General features: G+C 35.5%; 1 protein-coding gene across 1 annotated transcript in view; it reads left to right on the forward strand.

The window, feature by feature from the left end:
• Dcc (DCC netrin 1 receptor) overlaps positions 1-17095 on the forward strand; it is a 961067-nt gene that overhangs the window by 683138 nt on the left and 260834 nt on the right. Inside the window, exons 10-11 of the mRNA XM_048363596.1 lie at positions 12521-12669; positions 14358-14496. Of these exons, the coding sequence (XP_048219553.1) occupies positions 12521-12669; positions 14358-14496 (288 nt within the window). The remainder of the gene's footprint in view (positions 1-12520; positions 12670-14357; positions 14497-17095) is intronic.

Below are 17095 nucleotides of genomic sequence, written 5' to 3' on the forward strand. Positions count from 1 at the left end.
TATATGTATATGAACCTTTAATTTAAGATATTACCTTTAGTTTTATTAAAAAAATAAAAGGATCTTTTCGTTTAAGCTAGAGGGTCATCTCAGCAATAGAGCATTTGGCCAGCATACAAAAAGTCCCAGATTTGATGTCCAGTAGCCACACCCCCCCCACACACACACACCCCACACACATATATACAAAAATAATTTCAGTCATTGTCTTCCAAGATATTTTGGCATTAAAAGATGCCATGAAAATCATGTTTGCTACACTTCCCTTCTTCCACTCTCCCAAGTCGTGCCCCTGCCTTGCAGGCTGCAGGATTCGGGACTGTCAGAGGGCTGCCAGATCCCGAGCTTGCCTAAGGTACTGAGATCCACCGCCTTCGGGCATCCACACTTCGCTCTTCAGTGGACCAAACTCCCATGATATTTCTCCCAGATGCTGACACCAACACCTGGACTCTGATTTCCACAGCTCTAACCTGAATTAGTAATTATTTGTCATGATCATAACATCTGTCAACATCAGCCACACCAGTTCTTTACACATGCAAAACATTCCATGATCTGGAATTCTGACCCAACTGTACGAGAATCTGTGTATGTGAGTGACAAAACTGTGTCAGAGCAGATGTGTGAACCTACAGTAATATTCAACGACATTGCTGTAGGGGTGGGGTGGAGTGAGGTGGGTGTGTACAAACTGAGACAATTTGGGGAAAATGGAAAAAATAATCAAATATGAACTGCATTTTAAAATGGTCCTTTAATGAGTTAAAAGTCTTATTTCGGGGCTGGGGATATAGCCTAGCGGCAAGAGTGCCTGCCTCGGATACACGAGGCCCTAGGTTCGATTCCCCAGCACCAAATATACAGAAAACGGCCAGAAGCGGCGCTGTGGCTCAAGTGGCAGAGTGCTAGCCTTGAGCGGGAAGAAGCCAGGGACAGTGCTCAGGCCCTGAGTCCAAGGCCCAGGACTGGCAAAAAAAAAAAAAAAAAAAAGTCTTATTTCATCATTGCTAATAATCACTTAAGAAAATATAACATTAAAATTTTAAATAACATTAAAAAATTCCAATTCGTTGTACTTATGCCTGCCTGCATGGCTTATACCAACACTTATTCTGAGTAACATCTCTAAGATTACTGTCTTCATTAAAATCCTCCTACTTCCTTGCAGAGAAACAAGAACTAATATTTACTACTTCAGGTTTTCTAGGGGTTTCATTGATTTGGAGCACAGAAATATAAATTGTCCAATACTCTCAGAACTGAGCTGATGCAATCAACAGTGGTATGTTTTGTCTTGTAATACTCAGGTATGAATTACAATATGATAGATTTAACATCACTGATACTCTAGCTTATTCAGTGCTTCAATTTCACACTTTAATTAATATTATCACACTGAATATGGTTTTCTTTTTGTCTTCAGTATGCATTTCATAACTTTGCCGTTGTCTTTGGAAATAGTGAATTTCTCCCCATTCCCACCCAAGGGTGTTTGAATTATTATGCCTGCATAGCAATCTTAAGGGCCGCAAGTGGCTGTTGTGTATTTGAAATGTGATTTGCCTCAATTTGGTGTGCTGGATGTAACAAACATATTCTATGTTGAAGATCTAGTATGAAAAAAATTACATAAAATGTCCCATTGGTTCTTATACAATTTAAATTTTAAAATGTTATTGCTTTAGACATTATGAGCTATGAATTGTTTTATTTTTTTTTATAAAAGATCTATTAGTAAATGCAAACTTACATGTGTGTTTGCATGGCTCACAAAGTAAACACTTATGATCTAGGTCAGTCAAGGAAAGTTCTATAAAGCTGTCAGTCCTATGTTATATTCAGAGTTATTGGCATTGGCATGCTATGGTTCAACTTAAACCGTCCCAAAGAATTGTTCCTGAAAGAATGATCTAATACTTAAATTTTGCTATTATTTTCTTTCCCCTTTATTTATCACTAACATTCATAGTGTTGAATTAGTGAGTTAAGCCCACTAATTTTCAACTGATCTGATACTTTATCAGCCCAAATAAAAGCAAAGGAGATGAGACTGGGGAACAGAAAGTGGAAATTTTGATAAGAAGCATCACACTAGCATTTCCATGTTCAGTTTTGCCTAGATATTCTCCAAACTTCTAGGAGATGATTTACTGCCAAAGTCTGTCTTCCTGCTATCTTTGAACAAGCCCAGATCTTCCAAGTGGTTAATAAACTTCTTATCTCTTGAATGCCAAAAAATAAAATAAACTTAATACACAGGGTTGGTCAGTCAGCAGACCAATAGCCTTTAGATGCTTCTTTGAGATACAGGACAACCAGGTTTTCTGTCCTGTGTGATTATCAATCTTTCCCTGTGTGCATGTATGTGTAAGGGCTTTAAAGGTGTTTCTCGGTGATAAATGTCAGCACAACCACAAAGTGAATATTAATTTCAAGATTGTCAAGGTCAAATGTATCCTCAGGTTGATTGTTGTTGGAATTTTTATTGTTCCTTCTGCTAGGAAAGATATTTAATTTTTGGTTCTTTTTTCTCCAAGTATCAATACAGCAAATGAGCAAAACCTTTCTCTCTCTCTCTCTCTCTCTCTCTGTGTGTGTGTGTACACACATATATACACCCATGAGAAAAATGTCTTAACATTATCTTGCATATTAATTAAGGTAATTATTTGAATGCCTTAATAAAGACTGAGGTGTGGATTTAAAGGATCTAAGGTGTTTAGAAACAGAGCAAGCAGATTCCCACAAGATCTGGATACCAGCTGATATTCCTGAAAAGCAACCAATTATATATAGATAAAAGGAAGGAGAAAATTGTTGAGGAAATAAATAAAGTTAAATGTTTATGACGAACCCATTTTCAGAAGTAGGGTGTGAAATTAGCTGAGAGTCCAAGAAAGGAAAAGAGAAGGAAACAAGGAGAAAAAAATACTAGGTTAGGGCAATTTATATGAAGTTAAATCGCCAGCTGGACATTTCTGTATATAGCAATATATCTCAAATGCATACAATGACAAAACTGTGAAATCCACGCATCCACGCAGCTCCACCTACAGCATTACCCAGTTTAGACTATTCCAGAAACAACACCTAAATCACCCAACTATGTAGGGCAAACCGGTAGCATCTTTGTTGAGATTACCATAGTCATCTCTCACCTGTTTCCTACCCAAGCCCTTAGCACAATGCTTAAAATCCATCTACTTGTGTCTACACCATCCTCATCCCAATTCAAAATGTTAACATCCCTCTTTTGCATTTTCTCATTGATCTACTAACATACCCATCTTTTCCTTTAAATTCATCCTGTGTTTGGCCTAATGACCACTAAATATGAAACCCCATCAATTTCTCTTTGATTCTCAAAATTCCCTCCATCTTGTACAAGACTTTTAAAGCCTGATAGAGTCAGGCCTTGCCAAATTCTACCTTCTCCCTTGGGCTCTTCTAATCCCAGCTTATGTTGATCCTTATCCCACTGGGCTGTCAGTTCTGTAGAAGTTTCCATTGTTTCCCTTTAATTCTCATTGTGCCCAACAAAGATTTGATTAATATTTAGTAAGCATTTCTTTTGTGCCACGCACCCTCCATAAATTATTTATTAATAATCTTCACAACAAACCTACAAGCCACCTATGTCTACCAGACCCATCTTATTTTAGACACGAGAAAATTTAAGCTCAACCATGTTACAAAGCTTGGCCCTGGCTGCAGAGCCCTAGTGAAAGATCTCACTTGGAAAGCAGAGTCGCTGATTGTGAAGATTCTGTTTATCTCTGCTGGCGTCTGTTGACATGGTTCCTAGATGGTTATGTGGCTACTCAGACGACAGAGCAGCCCAGAACTTTGACATCTGTGAAGTCCATGTGATAGGAGGATGAAGTTTAAAACTTCTCCCTTATTTCTATTCCATTCTGAAAAAGCCAGTTCACTCTTGGCAGTTACTTTTATTTTAATGCTTAGAAAGAGATCGACAATATATTTCTTCCTCAAAGAGATGGTGTCTTTTAAGGTATAATCTTTTCTATCATTACATAGAAAAATCTGCCCCCCTGACTAAGAAAGGCTGCTATGTCCTTCTTTTCTAACAAATGACAGCAGAGTTCTTTTATAAAAGCAATCTATATATTGTTTATTGCTCTATTTAAACGACAAACCTATGATATTGATTTTTCCCATACCTGACACACAACAAGCCAACTTTGAGAATGGATTCTGGGATTTAGTTACATTATCACCATGGGAAACACTCTGGGCATTGCGTGAACTGAAGGCACCTGCTTCTCTGGTGCATGTCTGAGTCCTGTGTCAAGTGATACAATCTTCAAGTACATATGAGTTTCAACTCAGTGTGAAACAAGAAAAAAGCCAGCACATCCAATTCCTGAAGATTTCTACTTTGACTCTTACAAGAAATTGAACATAAATTTATGCTTTATCTAGTCTAGAAATAAAACAACAAATGTAAACCAGGGACCAGTGACTCACACCAGTAATCCTAGCTACTCAGGAGGCTGCGATCTGAAGATTACAGTTCAAAGGCAGCCCAGACAAAAGCCAGAAGTGTCACTGTGTCTCAAATGGCAAGTGCTAGCCTTGAGAATAAAGAGGCTCAGTGACATTGCTCAAGCCCAAAGTTCAAGTCCTAGGATAGGCAAAAAAAAAACAAAACCAAAAAACAAGCAACAAATTAATGAGATGTGGATTATTTATGAAGAGATGGAAAGGTTCAACTCGTATCTGTGATGAATTTTCAAGCAAATATTAACTTTTTTTTCTTTTGAAGTGCTGGGGTTTGAATGTAAGGTTTTGTTCTTTCTAGCGCAAACACTCTACCATTTGAATACAGTCCATTTAGTTGTAGTTATTTTTTTGATAGGGTCTCACACTTTTTACAGGGGCCAGCCTCAGATCACAGTCCTCCTATATCTACCATCTGTGTGTCTGAGATTATAGTTGTAATCCAACTTTCACATGCTGTCAGAGATTGCCTCACTAAGATATTCCTAGACTAACCTTAAATATTGATCCTCTTATCTCTACCTTCAGAATCACTACCATTCATTGCCGGCATGAGCTATCCTGCCCAGCTAAACCTTAGCATCTGCATTGGGCATTCTCTTGTCCAGATTTGGTTTGTACACAATCCTGGTGTGGGCTCATGCTATGCCTATTAGGCATCTACAGATGCAATCTTCCTGGTCTCTCCTAACATACAACATCCCTTTACATTACAGAAATTCTGATTTTTTTTTTTTTTGGCCCATCCTGGGCCTTGGACTCAGGGCCTGAGCACTGTCCCTGTCTTCTTTTTGCTCAAGGCTAGCACTCTGCCACTTGGGCCACAGTGCCACTTCTGGCCATTTTCTGTATATGCAGTGCTGGGGAATTGAACCCAGGGCTTCATGTATTTGAGACAAGCACTCTTGCCACTAGGCCATATCTCCAGCCCAAAATTCTGAAATTTTACCACACAAAATACTCATTGGTTAGAGAGGGAAACAATATTTACCTAGCATATTATTTTTGACATTTCTTTTTTAGATGGTGTCCGATAGTCCTCAGAATGGCTTTGTAACATAGAAATTGTTATTCTCTGAGAAAATTTGGCTAAGAATGTTGGTGTCACATGACCTGATATTATATAGGAGAAAGTTTTTATAGAAAAATCAAAAGTCTTAAAGTGTTTCATTTCCACTCAAGATTTTTTTTAACCCTCTAATTATCTTAACGTTAGTTTCTACCTTTTCACAGTTTCTCCTTGAGATTTCTGCAAAGTTTAGGGCAATTTCTTTGAAAATTCAGTTGGAAATTAGAATTTTCTTTTGTGAACACTTACATGTAAATTTTTATACAATCATTTGAGGGTACAAGTGAATTTTTTAAACATTCTTTAAGAATCATGAGAAGCACTATTCCTATTATTAGTAAAATATTTATTTGTTGATAGTGCCCAACAAAAAAAGAAAATAAATTTAATGATAATTATATGCTTCAAGAAAAAAAGGTGATGACAGTACCATCATTAATTTTGCATACCTTATGTTTATTTTTATCATCAGAAACCTCTTCCTCAACTGAGATGGTAGTTTTGCCAGTGATAATTAAATATTATAAATGTATAATTGTATAAAATGTATAATTACTACTCTGGGAAGAGCCATTCTCTGAGCCATTTTCAGTCACATTTATTCATATGAATATTCCTAACTTTGAAAGTGTGTTCTTCATCTTTGAAAATTCCTGTGCATTTTTTCTAACAATGGAATGGCTATTCTTCAAGAGACATTCTTTCAGTCTAGTTGTACAATAAGTTTTGTTTGTGATGCTATGATGCATGTATTTTGATTCCTCTATTATTCTCTTTGCCTCACTTTTTTTTTTGCAGTTTTTAATGGGTTTCCACATTCTTGCCCATATATCCAAATAATTTACTTTCATCATATCCATTCTTCCTTGCCTTCTCTTTGTACACTTTGACCTTCCTGCTGGTTTCATTCTCTGCTTAAAAAAAGTTCCCTGTCACATTCTTGCTCATTTTCTATTCTGGACTAGGTTTTCCGTAGGAGAAAAAACATGGGATATGTGGGTTTGCCTTCAATGTGTGACTTATTTTAGTGTCCTGTGAGTGGCTAACTCTCCCACAGGAAAGCATGGGCGCACTGAATCTAAAGAAGGAATAGGTCAGGACAGCACCAGGAAGTTGGCTTGCTCCAGCGACTATACTCTAAAGAAGGCTTTAAGAACCTGAGCTGCTCTGAGCTCTAAGCAGTTTCCTTTTTGTTTCTCTGAAAGATACAAAGTTAATTTTTTTTTTAATTTTCTGTATCTTTGCTGATTTGTTTTACGAGTGTCCTTGCCTCCCATTCAATTCACTTGCCTGTCCCTGCCTGAATTTGTTTTTAGATTCCTAAAGATTCCGGAATGTAATTGGTTTGCCTGAGGATCCCTTTAGATAGCAAAATATGTGTTTGACCAAACTCCCTCCTACCAGCCCTATTACAATCTACTCATATCTACTCATGTCAGATCTACTTCAAGAACTGCTACACATTTATTTATCTGTTCTTGATTTTAATGGTGTACTATTGAGATCAAGGTGTTTTATACTTGTTTACTCACTTTTAATAGGCTCCTTGAATTTTTTTGCTGTGCACAGAAAAAGATCAGTAGTAATCACCACACACACACACACACACACACACACACACACACACACACACACGGAGACAGACAGTATAATTAGACTTGCACAATAGCTGAAACTTTTATCTAAACTTTTGTTCACTATGGAGAATAACAAGATCCATTCTATTTTTTTTGAAATTAGAAATAGAACTTTCATAAAATCAATATATTATGTATCTATGACCTCAAATTATCATTAGCATGTAAATATAACAGTAATATGTAAAATTGAGTATAACTGTCAGAATTTTTGTTTTTATCTCAGTTTTGGTAATTTCGATTTTGAAGTCATAAAAGCAGCTGATGTACATATTACTTGGAAATCTTTAACTTAAATTAAGATTTCAACCACACCTCAGGAATCTTCACTATACTTTGCAGTTGAAGGTATTTCCTCTCTTTTACAAAGTGAAAATCAAAATATTTTATATACTTCATCAAGGTATTTGATTGCGATGCATTCCCAGAAAAAAACTTGAAGACAATTCTCATGATTATCTTTATCATCAAATCACTTAACATCCAAGATTGAATCAAAATAAATCTACCTCAAGACTATTTTCTTCAGAAAGAATCATTAGAGCTATTTATAGAAAGCTGTTGCAAAGTATCCGTCCCTTTGCCTGGCATCAAGGCGTGTCACACCTGTCATCCTAGCTACTCAGGAGGCTAAGATCTGAGGATTATGGTTCAAGGCCAGTCAGGGACTTATTTCCAATTAACCACGAAAAAGCCAGTAGTGGGGCTGTGCCTCAAGGAGCAGAATGCTAGCCTTGAGTGAAAAATGTAAGAGATAGTACCCAGCTCCAAGGACTGCTGCAAAATACTATTACTATTATTAATAATCACTTTACATATTAGCATAAACCTATGTGCATCCAAATATATGCCATGCATATCATACACATTCTGTATACATGTTTGCACAATGGCATGGTTGGGTCTATCACACGCTACCAGATAAAACCCTATTAAAACCTGAAGCATATGAACAGGTAATCACTGCTTTCTCCAATCAAATCTTGTCAGACTTCTATGGTTTCCTAATAGAAATAGACACTATAGTTTTTGCTTTTTCCTTGCCAAATTACTGTCATGTCTCCTAACTATGTATAGTTCTGTCAAGCAGGGGTTTCATTATGCTAATAATTACATTGCCTGCAGGCTTTTTGATGTTGCATTGCCTGTACAGAATAGAAACAGATTTCATAGAAATATCATTAGGACTGTTAACTACAGGAGGAAAAAAAATCAAGGAAGCAATCAAAGCATGTACTTTATTATCAATAAATTCAAGTAGATTCAGCAATGACTTGAACTTGAAACATGCTCATTGACGAAATCAGTGGCAATAGAAACTGCTCTCAAGGAAGAGAGAAATTCATGTTTTAAATCCATTCAAATCATTATAGATAATGGCTCAGATTTCTTCTTATCCACATGTAAAAGCAGGATCAAGAATCATTTTTTATTAATGAACAGGGAAAGAGATGGTATCCTCCTTAGAATTCTCAGCTGACTTGAAGGCATGTGAATTATTGGTCATTATTTGAATGGCAGCGTATTCAACTGCCTTTTTTTTTTTTTTTCAAATCCACTGTTTCTTTAGTCATTTTGAAGTGTTCATTAAAGTGATGATTGAGGAATATTAGAACCCATCCTATTTCTCAGTCATTTGAAATAAAATCCTTTGAATATTCAAATTTTCAACCACAGAGTCTTTCACACTAATATTTGTCTTCATTTTGGCTTCCAGCTGAGAAACATCAGCAAAATGGCCAAGAATGACCAATCTCATTCGCTATTATTTAGAGGGTGGCACATCTGATCTCTCTAAAGTGTTCTCTAAAACCTTCACAGTGACCTGCTCATTTGAAAGAAATTACAACCTATGATTGTTCTCTGAGATACATACTTCTTAAACTATAATTTGGGTTTTAGGAAGGCACAGGTCAGGTGGGTAGATGTTTGAATAAAATTAGCAAGAAAGAGAAAGGAAAAATTCATTTCATTTATTTTATATGGTTTCTTGATCGAGAGGTGTAATATCTTGTAAATTTAAAATACTATTTTATGAAACCAGGGGAGTTCAGATGTCTTTGGAATTTTACTCATAATCTTGAAAACGAAAAACTTATCAAACATTTATAATCTCTGGAAACACTAACAGTTGAAGATTTCTTTTTAAAGTGAAATTATTGCTATATTTCTCATCCTAGCACAATTAACAAACAGTATAAGTGTGTTGATAGTAAAAATGTTCAAAATCATAAGGAAACAGATATTATATAAAGCATTGGGGTCATTACATGTGTAATTTTAGAGCTCAATGGAAGAAAGGATGGAACTAAACCTTACAATATAGGTACAGCAGTACAATTTCATGAATTTCAGAGCACTTGATGTTAAATAACAGCCTTATCATGATAGACTAAGAACAAGAATACCATACTTCTTGTCATCTATAACTAGTCAACTGTGGTTTATTAAACTATGGGGGTATATTATTTCTCTTTCACTCTCTTTCACACATGTTCCCTATATTCAATCTGATTATAATGTGTAAAATTATTCATGTTTTATTATTTGTCTATCTTTTATATGCCATTTTTTATTTTAACATACAACACAGTCTCGTCCTAAAGGTTTTTTTTAATTCAATAAATTTATACATATATATTTTATATATCTATATATATGTCTATACATGTACATATAGTGTTAGAAATAATTGTACTTAGTACAAATAGCGATGTGTCATAAATCTTATTTATTCTAACATAACTTTAATTTGTTCTTAGATACAGGTGTTATAATGAATTTCTACTGTAATATGATATTGAAATTCAAACAAGGTATTTGGCTTGGCTGACATTGATTGATGAGTTTCTTGCCTAGATTATGTGTCTATTCTGAAATCCTTCCATTCTTTGAAGAAATAGGTAATGTGATGGAGATGGAAAGAAATTGTATTCAGTTTACCACAAAATTATTGTCCAACTGAGAGGATCAGTTGAAATTATCAAAGATACCTTAAAAGTGATGCGCAGTTTAGTCCATTAAGTTTCCTGACTGACATACTAAACTGTAATGAAATGGAAGTCTGAAGCTGTTAACGGTATTGATTTCACATCTAATTCTCATTGCTGAACATTTTGAAGTCTCCTTTTTTTCTTTTTGTCTGGCTTGCTGCTCATATACATATAACATATCCCATATGAAAAGGCATATTAATTATACTTTATTGTATTTTATAGATACCGGTCTGGATAACTGCACAAGTGTATAGAGGCTTATAGATTTCTGCATATATACCCATAATTCATGTAAAACTGTATATTACCTTCATAAATAACTTAAGGCTATAATTCAAAGGTAGAATAATAAGAACTTTGTAAACTCGATTTTACAGCATTTTCGTGAAGAGCAAATATTTAAGAGCTAGGTGAAATATAGTGTCTTCACCATATGCAAGAAAGTTGTGAAGAAAAATGTTTTAAAATATTGCCTGTACATCTCATGTGCAGGCAATATTTTAATCTGAATCAAAAGGTGATGTCTTTTGAATGAAATATAAAGGATACTTTAATGCTTGACACATATGCTCATATCAAAGTAGGATTTTAAAAAAAACAGATCACAACGTAAATTATATTTTAAGACAAAAGAGTTAAAGCAGGAAACAATTTAAGTTTCTTGACTGGCGAACATTCCAGTAAAGCAAAACAAAACATCAGGAACAACAAAAACCTACCTGACCCTAACAACGCGAGCATATCTTTTTGGTTGGTAATTGATGAAGAAACGTTTATTTATGAGTATCTGAACTAAAGTCTCTGTATCTATTTACTTCTGTTATCTCTGCTGGAATTCTTCTGGAAACCCAGGCACATGCTTTTCCCTAAGAACACAACTCCAAACATAGAGAGGTAGATTAGAAGGTACCTAAAAATTACATATGCAGTATGTATGGAGGGGTACATACAACTACATGTGTTAGTAACATGTCTCCATGCATGTTTCTCAGTTCTGTCAACTAAAAGGACTTAGAAATGGAGGCACTCAAGAAGCAATGGCACACAGCATTAAGATCTTCACCTTCAAAGCCATTGCACATTAGAAAAAAAAATACTATTACAATGTTAATGCAAGATTATCGTGAGCCTCTAATAGATGATGCCAGACAGAAAAGAAATGCTCTTATCAGTGAAGTAGCATGTCAGAAAGACAGAGGAAGCAATTTAAGGAAAACTTCTGCGGTCAAGTATGGGTTCATTTGAGCTACATATGCAGGCTGAGGCAGAAAGATGGCAAGGTTGAGTGAGAATCAAGTTAGTCTGGAGGGCATAAGGAAAGACTATCTTGAAAAAGACACGCAAACAACAGCCACACATTTAAATAACTAAATAATTGAAGCAATGACTCCCCCAAATAGGAATTGAAATGCCCATTAAAATTGTAGCTGTACAACAGAAGTGTACCCTCTTAGAAAAATCTGAAAATTTCGGCAATTTGCACACAACTGAACAGAAGGGTCTCAATTGAGTGTGAAATGATAAGCAACTTATGTACCCTTTAAGAAATTTTGAGGGGCTGGGGATATAGCCTAGTGGCAAGAGTGCCTGCCTCGGATACACGAGGCCCTAGGTTCGATTCCCCAGCACCACATATACAGAAAACGGCCAGAAGCGGCGCTGTGGCTAAAGTGGCAGAGTGCTAGCCTTGAGCGGGAAGAAGCCAGGGACAGTGCTCAGGCCCTGAGTCCAAGGCCCAGGAATGGCCAAAAAAAAAAAAAAAAAAAAAAAGAAATTTTGAGAGAAAATAAAATATTAGAAAGTGAAATTCTAAAAGTTATTTAAAGGATACAGAATCAGGCAACATATTAAATTGCTGACTTAACAATATGATATATCACCAATTGTTTTGCTGCCTTTTTGAATTATAAATACTCAGACTATATAATTCCTATAATTGAATTTTGCTTTTTTCTGCAATTATTAGTAATTCATAGACAAAGGCAAATGGGTGGAGTGGAGACATATCCAGATTAATAATTTGGAATCAAGAGTCAATTAAAATCATCCATTTTACTCATTGACTTAATTCAATTAATATAACCTTTCTCTTGAATTCTAAAATTAAATGATACCCAAAGTTTCATTATATTTAATATTTTACCCAGATAGATTCTTTTAAATATTTTATACAGAGATACCCTTTTTCTAGATGGTACTAGAATTGTGCATGTTGCTATTATGTCCCTGAACTTCAAAATGTTTTGTTTGGGGAATCAAACTTATCTATCTTCATCAATGTGTTTTGTACACAGTACAAGTTCCAGGGCCAGTAGAAAACCTGCAAGCTGTATCTACCTCACCTACCTCAATTCTTATTACCTGGGAACCCCCTGCCTATGCAAATGGTCCAGTCCAAGGTTACAGATTGTTCTGCACTGAGGTGTCTACGGGGAAAGAACAGGTAGGTGCAGGAATGGGCTTTGTGGGATGTACATCTATTTGATGCCCCTAGGGCTAGAAAATATGGGATGAAGTCTAAGTCATTAATACCATCCATTACCCAGCATATCCACCGAACAGCTGATTGGTTACAAAGCACTTGTTACTGAATGAGGTCGATTGGACAATGAGACAAATTCTGTAGGAGGAATTCTGATTTTCATGCTTGAATATGCAGTAGCTAGTCCCATTCACCAACCCGATCCCAGAGTCATTTGTCTTTTCACTCTTTATCCTAAGAGATGATTATCTTTATATTTGATGATCTCAGGCAAGCTGGTTTTTCATGATGAAAAGTCACTATCACCTGTGACCTATGATTTTTCAATGTTTTCAGTAGAATTTTCTCTGTAGATGTCTACTCTATCGTTTTCTTTGTATTTAATTTCTAATCAGGGATTTGTACAGATTCCTGAAAAGAGGCAAATATAATGCTCAGGTAAAGTAAGACTAAATAAGACTTTGGGAAGACAAGTGAAACCCAACAATTCTATTTGGTGACCCAAGTACATACATACACAAATAATGTATCATAAAGGCTATAAATTCGTAGTTTTGATATTACATATATGACATATACATGATGTTTATTAATACATACTACATGTTATATTTGACAGAAATAGATAAATAGATAGATATCCAAGTTTTCAAATTCTAGTGAAAGATAGGCAGAAGAATCAATAGATAGATAGTAGAGTGGTCTCACCATATTAGAGGTCAGTGTGTGGTAAATGTTGCCAAACACAGGCTAGGGGTCATGCTTTTATATGAGCTACATGATGAGGATTTTTCATCAGGAAAAAATATTGCCGTAGTCCTTCTCAGAAATAAATAATTCAAGTTACATGACAGTCCCAAATCTCTTGACCAGGCAATATTACAAGAGCTGATTCTGAATTATCAGTAATTTCACTTTTCAAAAAATAATATCCTGGCTATTTTCAGATTAGCTTCAACCTTTCAACGATTCTACCCACTTTGTACACTTCCATTTTACCAGCTCGTTTGAATAAATTCACAAACAGCCGCATGCAATATTAATAAATATGGATGAAAGAATCCCCCTGTAGAGGGGAAGGATTGGTCTTCCAGTGGGATATGGCTCTGATTTCCTCAGTAACCTTCACCTCGGTACCACTCACCTGCAGCTGTAAAGTGCACCTAAAGTTCAACCCATATCACAGTATTTCAGAACATAAAAACTATGACAATGTACTTGTCAGTTTAAAAGATGGGGGTACGTTTATCATGGAAAGGGACCAAGTTGTGGTTTCACAGGGAATAATTACATTTAGGGTACAGGAGCAAATCTTTGTCCAATGAATTTACAAGTTACATTCTGCCTGCCAGGGTTTTGGCTGTGGTTGGGATAACCCATTCTTTTATATACGCTGAGTGGTTAAACAAGTTGGAATTTAATGACTATAAAAATATCATGGTGCTGTGTTAACAAAGTGTCTCCAGCATCATTTGGGGCTTAGTCAGGGAGCATGTGTCACAGTAAGGTTTTACAGCAACTCATTATAAGGATAGAATGTAGTGGTATGAGGAAGAGCCTAATATCCAATTCACTGATTGCAGAGAATGGCTGCCATTTCTGCTTCAATGTGCTTCCTTAATAACACTTTTGGCATTTTATGTCTCCAGAATATAGAGGTTGATGGACTATCTTATAAACTGGAAGGCCTGAAAAAATTCACAGAATATACTCTTCGATTCCTAGCTTATAATCGCTATGGGCCAGGAGTATCTACTGATGATATAACAGTCGTTACACTCTCTGATGGTAAGTAATAAACTGAGATTTCATTCAAAGAATATGTCATTGTATGTGTGTGATAAATGATACTCTCAAGGCAGCCAAACTAAAATCTTGTGGAGTATTTTAGTACTAATGATAAGTTTGGCTAATTTACTCAGACATCTAGTATAGTCAAATGTCAACTTTCTACACAGCTACACACTCTGAGACAGACAGACAGACTGACAGACAGATAGATAAAATAGGTATATAAGAGATAACCTACAAAATGTGACGGTTGCCTAAAACGTTAGATTATTTTTGTATATGCATTTGTTTCTGCCAGTGGTTTGTACGTGTGTAGGCCTGTCTTACATTGTCATGTTTCTTTCTATTTTTCATTCTAAAATGTCACAAATGAATAAAAACTATAAATGATAGATAATCTATACCAATACTGTGAAATGTATACCATGAAAATGTGGGCCAAATTCTTCAGCACTGGTAGTATTGAGAGCGAGCATAAGGATGTATACTCTTATTAGTTTTACCTGGCCTAAAACAAAGGTCAGAAACATCTTTTTTGAGAATGCAATAAAAAAAGGAAATCTTAAGGAAACAAATGAATTTGATAAAGCTGGAGCAGGGGAATTGTAGACCTAGGCAATGAGTGGTAAGGAAAGGTTGGGGAACTTAATAAAACATGAAAACACTCACAGTGCAGTGTGGGATGAGGCCAGTGGAAATTCTAGCATGTGCAGAAATACAGAGATGACCTCGTGAATATTAAAAAGGCAAGAAGCTGGCTCTTTTGAGCAATGAGTTCCATGTTAGTATATTTAATTCTATAAATTATTGATCTTTTGAATTAAAAAATGACTTTACCTTATGATTTCTTGACTGATCTATCATTCTTTAATCTGGGAAAGTATCAAGGTGTGTGTTCCACAGAATACCAATGGGATGAGAAGGGCAAGCAAGTGATTAAGGACAGTGTAGGAGGGTTGCTCATTTGAAATTTCAACTTAAGAAGTGTATTTTATGTGTGAGACCCAGTTCAATGCCATTTTAAACGTAATTCCTCTACCCACCCAGCTTATTGAAGACAGGACAGAATATTTACTGGCAGAATAAATTACTTCACAACTCATAATTATAAAAATAAAAGAAAAACAAATGAAAATGAATATTTTACATAATTTATGGAGATTATATTCACACTCTGAGCTGCAATACCGTGGCCTTATTCTTCACTTTGGTTTTAAATGTCATAAGTGAGAAAGATAGATTATTACTCATTAGTCAAAGAATTATCTTCTGAAAGTATTGTGGTGCTGAAAGCTAATCCTAATAAACATCCCTATGGGAAAGACAGTAAATTCCTTCTTGTCAGGGGCATTGATGGGAGAAAGCAAAGACTCCAGGGTCCTCTTGTGATAGGCACCTTGGCCTCATGGACATTCATCTTTGCAATCAACTCATTTACTTTCATTTCCAGCAGAACCCTGCCCTCCTGGCTTTCAGTCTCTGATTATCCAGTCTCCGTCTGTCTACTTCAATATGATGTGTTTTTCCTCTCTACTGAAGCTATTCATTCTGAGGTCACTGATAAATTTAAATGAACTGATTCACCTTTAATAATCACCTGCTTTCCAGTTCCTTCTCATGCGCACTCTTTTATTTTGACTATTATTTTATAGGTTATAACAAAATGATGTGTGACAAATGAACTCTTCCATAAAAGCACATGCCCTGGATTTATATGCGTAGAAGTTATTTTTGCAAATATATATGTGTGTATTTATATATATGTACATATATCCCTTTTTCTCATTGCATGAAATGCTTCTAAATCTAAACAATATTATATTAATAGCTATATCCCCCCCTTAATAAACGACTGATGAAGTAAATAGCTTTAAGTCTTCCAGATTGTGAAGCTAATTCATTATATAATGGTGTCTGCATGCATTTTCATTGTCACTAAAGTGGACATATCTCTAAACATTTTAGAGGAATCATGACCTTAAAATTTTATCTTGAGAACTGAATGTTGGGAGCTCCCATTTATAAACCTAACTATTTACAAGGCTGAAATCTGGCAGGAAGTGTTCAAAGCCATTCTGGGCACACAAATCCAAAGACTTTTATTTCCAACTAAAAAACAAAATGCCAGAAATGGAGGAATGGCTTCAGTGGTAGAGCATCATCCATGAATGAGAGCTTAAGGCCATAAGTTCAAGCTCCATTTCTGACAAAAATGTATGTATATATGTGTACACATGCAGGCATCCAACCTGTATATGTACATACAGAGAAAATGAAAAATCAAAAATTCAATATGAGTAATTTTCTAAATTCATTTTCTCAGTGGGTTCACAGTTTTGCTAGCATTCTTGCAAATGTTTATCCAGATTACTGTCATCTCTATTTTAGCCATCATTCTGTAGCTTTTCTTGGTAGAAGTCACTTTTCATTCCAATCCATCCACTCTGTGTATCATTGGTTTGGTTTAGAATGAATCACTTCTCCAATTCCTTGAGATTATTTTGTGTGAGTTCATATCTGTGTCTGCTATTTTCTCCAAAACATTTAATATTGAAGTGGTTGATAAGAATATGCCTTAATATTATTTATGAGTGAG

This window comes from Perognathus longimembris, chromosome 15, assembly GCF_023159225.1.
Source record: "Perognathus longimembris pacificus isolate PPM17 chromosome 15, ASM2315922v1, whole genome shotgun sequence".
NCBI classification, from domain to species: domain Eukaryota; kingdom Metazoa; phylum Chordata; class Mammalia; order Rodentia; family Heteromyidae; genus Perognathus; species Perognathus longimembris.